Source organism: Sander lucioperca, chromosome 14 (genome assembly GCF_008315115.2).
Source record: "Sander lucioperca isolate FBNREF2018 chromosome 14, SLUC_FBN_1.2, whole genome shotgun sequence".
NCBI classification, from domain to species: domain Eukaryota; kingdom Metazoa; phylum Chordata; class Actinopteri; order Perciformes; family Percidae; genus Sander; species Sander lucioperca.
This window is the reverse complement of record NC_050186.1, coordinates 33,751,109-33,757,997: the sequence shown is the minus strand read 5'-3', so window position 1 is coordinate 33,757,997 and position 6,889 is coordinate 33,751,109. Positions and strand designations below refer to the sequence as shown.

The 6,889-nt window shown below is 43.2% G+C and overlaps 1 protein-coding gene across 1 annotated transcript; it reads right to left on the bottom strand.

Annotated features, from left to right (window-relative positions):
- Nucleotides 1–265: 265 nt before the first annotated feature.
- On the bottom strand, nucleotides 266–6,567 carry thap1 (THAP domain containing, apoptosis associated protein 1). Its single transcript, XM_031287315.2, has 4 exons — nucleotides 6,335–6,567; nucleotides 5,033–5,219; nucleotides 1,383–1,880; nucleotides 266–862 (listed from the first exon to the last, which is right to left on the bottom strand). Exons 1-3 carry the CDS (start codon nucleotides 6,403–6,405, stop codon nucleotides 1,473–1,475), a joined length of 666 nt encoding a protein of 221 aa, XP_031143175.1. The 5' UTR covers nucleotides 6,406–6,567; the 3' UTR covers nucleotides 266–862; nucleotides 1,383–1,472.
- Nucleotides 6,568–6,889: the final 322 nt, after the last annotated feature.

Sequence of the window (6,889 nt, the reverse complement as noted above, 5' to 3'; positions counted from 1 at the left end):
TGTATGTGTGCAGTGCCGTGAAGCAAGTCGTTACATCACGAGACCTGATATCACGCCATACTTCCTGACGCTGAGGCCGCCGGCTCGCCAGCCCGAAGTTGCAAGGGTGGTTTTTCGGCTCACAGGCACTAGGGGGGAGCGAGACGACCACCATTCAACTCAAAAAAAGTCATATAACCATTCCAATGACTCCAAAGCTGTTCAGTTAAGGTAAATTAAGCTAAAAAAAACTGCATAGTTCCTCTTTAAAGTCACACTTGATTTGTTTTTATAGTGGCCAACTGTCCCAAATCCCAAACCAGGATCTTTAAAGGACCAGTTCAACATTTTGGGGAAAATGCGTTTGCTTTGTTTCGAGACTGTAATGAGAGTATCGATATAAATGTCACGTTTGTGTGTTAAGTACACAGTCAGGATGGTTAGCCTAGCTTACCTTAAAGACTGGAAGCAAAAATGTCAGTTTGTGATTTTAGAGGGAGACACATTTTGGAACTATTTCTTGAAGAACAAAAGTTTATCCATCCGCCCCAGTGCTTCTGAGCAGCGTCTACGACTGGTTGCCTAGCAACCTCCACGTGACGACAAGTCTCCAGAAAGTCACATCACCCGTCTGACGTTTGTCAAGAAATGGTTTAAACGCAGAACTCCCGCCAAAACCAAAATGTTGAACTATTCATTTAAAGTGAGACTAACATGTCTTAAGTCATTTCAGTGCAGCCCAAACATTGGTATGTAAAGAGTTTGTTGTATCCACCAAATCAGATTGAAGTTTTCCACAGGGTCTTGCATTTGCGTTCCCGAACAAGTGAGTCCAGCTCTCAGCTCGGGGGGTTTGCTGCCTTGCTCAGCAGCTCTTTTAAAGTGCTCATATTATGCTGTTTGGCTTCTTCATTTTCTTGTATAGTGTTATTTATCTTTTTTGTGCACGTTATAGGTTTACAAAGTGAAAAAGCCCAAAGTCCCCCCCCCAAAGGGACTTACCATCTCCAACAGAAAACACTGTTCACAAACTGCTCCAAACAGCTCTATTGTAGTCCAGCCTTTACTTCAGAGACAAACGTGGTCACTTTGGAACACACGTTATAATGCTCGCCTAGCTGCTAGCGTGGCACGCCCTCATACTCTGCTTCTGACTGGCTAGTAGTCCTTACCTAGCTACTGAGCATGTGTGATTCCCAACAAAGATGGAACAGAAGTGCGATGCCTCACTCTGTAGCTAAAACAGAGAGCTCAACACACAGGGTGAAAAGAGGAGCTGCAGCAATGTGCAGTACAACAAAAATATGGCGTTTTTTGAAAATTAAACCATGTAAACCTATTCTGATATAACCTCGAAATACAATTATGACCCTGAAAATGAGCATAATATGAGCTCTTTAACAGTCTGCCTGGCTGCTGCTGCTGCTGACAGATGTGAGATTGAATGCGCCACTCAGTTTGACCACGCTCGTCTCTCCTTTCTCTGTTCCTCGTCACTCGGTGCCTTTGAGTGTGTGGTAGAGGTGTCTCGGTAAAATCACGTATCCCTCTCCAGACGCTGCTGGCAGCTCGCGGCCAGTCCCGGGCGCCCCGCATGTCGCCTTCAGCCTCTTTAGCTGTCTCTCCTGCCGCCGACACTTCTGCTGCATCGTCTTCAGCCTCTTCTTCAGACTCCCCAACTGCTCCACCAGCTGCTCGATGCGCTTCTTCTGCCGGGCAGAGTCTTCCGCTGTGTAGTTGTGGTCGCAGGAGACCGCCACCACGTCGCCCCGGATCTCGGGCAGGCTCCTCTCGGGCTCCTCCTCCTCCTCCACCACCTCCTCCATCGCTGGGTCAGAGGTCAGAGGTAGAGAGAGGGGGAAGTGGATCTCTGAGGGGAAGGGATCCTCCAGGGACTCCGACTGTCAGACAGAAAAACACACAAGAGTTATGATGCTGCTTTCGGAACTAATCCAGGACTAAATTGAGTTAAAAGGTCAACCTGGACCCAATTTTCCTTTGTTTTTGTGTGTGAGTGACTGATAGGAATAATAACAACCTTTGAAATTGATCCAGTATTAAGTGTAAGCTGTAACCGGCAGCCACAGACCGGGCTGCAATGTAAGTTGTTAAATTTACTAAAACAAGAACGTACACATGTTCCACCAAAACAAGTTCCTTCCCAAGGCTATTTTGCACCCGTTGCTACGTCCGGAAATTAGCACCGCCCAAAACGATGCCAATAAACCAGAGCACGTTTTTCTCCCATCCCGGAATGCTGTGTGGACTAGCCAGACCCTCCTCCACAGCGCTGTGGAAGAAGGTCTGGCTATGCGAGACTAGTCAAGCACCAACCAAGGTGCAGAGAGGTCTACAGTCTTTATATTAAGTTTTATAGTAGAGAACATTTTTGTATTAGTTTATTTTATAATGTGTAGTTATGTAGATCTTTTAAAGACATGTTTATGTTTAAATGAATATACCAATACAAGTAGTTATGTATCTCGAACGTTTGCCATCTTATGGACATAATGTGCAAAATAGAAGGGCAAACCCTGGATAGATATCACATCGTCAGAAATCGTTGATATATTAATCTCAGAAATACAACTAGACCTACAGGCAGACGTGAACCGCTTTCCCACCTCGGCAGTTCGTATGATATGAACATATTTGCTAATTAGGCATGGGCCGGTATGAGATCCTGATGCGTTATTATGGAACCCACGCAACTTCTAGGTGAGACCTGCCCTTCAATAGCATTCGCACGCTACTATTGGCCAGGCATCCATGCTTACGCTAGATAACGTAACCCGAATTTGTTCAGGTCTATCTCCTGACCAATCGGCTATCCTAGCCTTAACCACTCGAGGTCAATGCCTAACCCCAACCAATAGGCCCGCTTCTTAGGGCGGGACTTCAGAATCAGAAGATTTATTGTCATTGTGCAAAATGAAGAACGAAATTTTTAGCAGCAGTTCACCCAGTATTATAAATCTAAATCTAAAAGACAAGAAATAAATAGTATAACAACAAATTAGAAAGAAATATACAAAAATGTATATACACACAGAATTTGAAAGAAATATATACACAAAAATAGAAACAAATATACACACTAAAAGTACTGGTTATTGGTTATTGCACATGGTCCGTATTAGGGGTGGAACGGTACACTGAAGTCACGGTTCGGTTCATACCTCGGTTCAGACATCACGGTTTGGTTCGGTACAACGGAGGGAAAAGCATAACAAAAATGCAGAAGGCAATTTTTTTTTATTGTGCATGTCTCAGGCTGTACCACCTAGTGTCATCCAGTCTCTCCCCTGAGCTAGCTGCAACAGCCAGAAGCGTATAAAGTAAGATGTAAACAGTAGCTAGCCTAAACAATAAGTGGCCTAGGCTACCCCACATCATCTCCAGACTCCATCTGGAACTTGTAAACAAAATAAGACAATCAGCTAGTAGTGTGATATGGGAGACAAGCGCTGCTCTCATATGTGAATGCACAGAGCAGGGGTGTTAAAAGAGCAGCTTCTTACACAGAGCAGTTGGCGAATTGTGGCGTTAGCTTCACACGCTAACAGCGGAGCAAGCAGCAAACAGCGACAACAACGACGGAGCTAACAGCTAACGGCGGCGCTAACGGCGGAGCTAACGAATAACGGCGGAGCTAAAAGCGGAGCTAACAGCGGAGCAAACAACGAAGCAAATTGGCCTGGAAGCCATTTGTGTTCGAGGCAAGAAGGGATACAGCTACAGTACATCCGTGTTTGGTTGTATATGGAAGGGACTAGTTTGCTTCGTGTGGACCAGAGTGATGGAGAAAGACATGGCTCTGGTATGGACTCACTGGACCGACTTGACGTGTTGGCAAAGCTCAGGAGCTTCAGAGCTAAGGCGGGGCTACAGATTAGGTGTCCCTAAGAAACGCGTATGTAACAGTAGTTTTAAGTAATATAAGTTTTATTTATTTTTATACCGTGTATTCTCCGTGTAAATTCATGCACCGAACCGAGACGCCCATACTGTTTCGGTTCAATACGAATACATGTACCGTTCCACCCCTAGTCCGTATGTGAAGTAGCCTAGTGAGTGTGTGTGTGTTGAGTGTGGTGATGGCTTGTGGAAAGAAGCTGCCTAGAAGTTACGTGGGATCCATAATAACGTGATTCTGACAGTAAGATAGCCTTCAGCAAAAAATATCCCGGTTTCACGGTATTGCAATTACAGCTTTAAAATGTATTATTTAGAAATGTCTGGGTAAAATAAACAAAAAAACACATTGCACACAGGCAGGGAGACGGATTTCTAAACTGCACTTTCTGTCCTTGAAGACTTTTTTTAGTCGTTTTGAAACTGTGACTTTTTTTAAAGGTACACTGTGTTGTGTTTTAAGTATTTTAGTAGCTAAAATCAATGTCTTCATTCATAAATATGTCCTCATTGGTGTAAAATGACCTCTGCCAATGATCTGATTTATCCTCGTAAGCGAAGAATTTCTTATCTGTATTTACATTGGACGGGCAAGTCCAAGGAGGCTTCCATGTCGTTCCGTCATTTTGAAAAACTCTAATCACTGAGAGGGACATACAACACTAGCCTACCTGTCTAGCTAATCCACAACGCGTTTTCGTTCAGAGCCAGCGTCACGTGACTGAAACCAGCTGAAACGGAGAAGGAGATCAGTGAGAGGCGCTTATCACCGCCCCGGCACATTTGAAAGCCTGCACTGCACTTTAGTTCATAATGGAGGATCATACTTATGCCGAGCCAGAGGAGAAGGAATCCTCGTCGCCAAAAAAAGCGAAAATTGGAAGACATGTTGTCATAGCTTCTTGGTACATAACGGCTACCGTAGCGAGGCGCTAGAGAGCACTATTCGTTTGAATGCAAAATCCAATTTCACCGCTAGATGGGAGAAATTCCTACGCAGTGTACCTTTGAACTGCGGAATACCGTGAAACCGGTAACCGGGCCAATACAGACCCATCGTTAATGTTATTAGGAACACCTGTGCTTTTCCTACAATAACCGCGCGACTCTGCGATGGAAGTGCACCGAGCCGCTTCACCTTGAGGTTGAAGGTGAAAAGCGACGGCACGGCGTTCTCCTTCAGCACTCGGTTGTTGCAGTCCCTCTTGAAGCAGTCTTTGGTGAAGTGGTGCGAGCAGATGTTGCTGTACTTTGTCGGCTTGAAGTTGTTTCTCCTCATCGCTGCCACCCATTTACCACAAACATCTGGCCGGGCCAGAGGAAACCTGGCAAGATAAGAAATGTATCTAAATGTACTTCTAGTACAGTGAACATGCAGACATACTCATACAGTTTTTATTTTTCATACTATTGTTCTTATTTTTCTATTATTTGCTATATTTTGTTATTCCTTTTCCATCACTATTGTGTAGTCGTTGTTGTAATATAATTTTGTGTTCTTTATAATATTGTAAAATATTGTAAAATGTTAACATTATTCAGGTGGAGGCTTCATTCCATGGTTTTTTTGCCTCTCCCTGAACTGTACATTATGTTTGTTTCATTGTGCAATATACAAACTAATCTACTTCGACTACCTCAGGATTTATTCCTTCTGTAAGGTTTATTTTATCATCATCAAAAAGATGTGTATTAGTTCCTAGTCTGATCAGTGATAATACATTTAGTTTTATTTAGGAAATAAACTGTCCAAATTGTTAGCTACAGCCTGGTGCTGTAAGAAATCCTTTTTTTGGTAAACACTCATAAGGGGTAGTCATACACGCAGAACACAAAGCAGCACCTTAAAACACGAAACTTTTTATTCTATGAACTGTCACCTGAATGCCAGTGCCTTGCTCTGCCGGACTCCAATCAGAATAAATGGAGTTTACTGTTCCCGTATTTCTGGTCAGAAAAACATGTTGGAGACTATGCTAGTAAGTGTTTTTACGAACATATATTATGTCCTGGCAAATTCGGCATAAAGGCATTTGTTTAAAAGATATTCAGTTAAGTTTTAATAGCATCGAAACTGGAATGGTTGGGTATCGCAATTGTAAACACGATGTAGGTTGACTTGTTACTTTGGAGACGGTGGACTGGGCGATTGGCTGGCGAACGTGATAGAGGACTTTCAATTTATCGTTGTAAAATGGTGCTTGGTGAATTGTATTTGAGCCGATTTTATTAGATACATCCACCGACCCAAGACATGTCTTTTGTCGAATCATACCACCCTTGTGCTGTTGACAACGAGCAATTAAGCTTTAAAAAAGCAGAATAGTAAACGCAGGCTGGCGTACTTTCTTGGTAGTCCTCACCAGTACAACACTGTTTTTCTATCACGTCTGGACAGCTAACGCTAACTAGCTCAAACAAATCATTTAAATAACCTTACTTGTGGAAGGAAATGTCTTTGTCTTTATTGTAGCGGTTCTTACAGCCGTACGCTGAGCACGTCTGAACCATGGCTGCTGCCCGGACTGTACTGATACTTGCGAAACTCAGGTGGTGTTCCTCCTTGCCCTTCTTCAGGCTTCACTGCCACTAACAATCATGGCGGCGCCGGCGGAGATGGGGTTACACGAACTCGGCTGCTTTCGGATCTGATCGGCAGAACTCGCTTCCTACACCTTACCATAATATCTGACAATGTGGGACTACTTTGATTTTACAGTGTGAGGTTGATACATTCAAAGGCTGCTTTGACTTTTGTTTTTACAGTCTATGTTTTATCTTTTATTTGCCATTTAATTTGGTTAGAGCTTATTGAAATATTCATATATAACCTGATCGTTACAGGAATTCATGCTATGGACCAAAAACGTACTATACATTTTAGGCCTACTAAGAAATTCTGAAATTCTTTCAGAAAAGACTATTGTACCTAGGCCCAACAAGAACAAGACCAGGCTGTGTTTTATACAGTATTTGTTATGCCTAAAATCAAAGT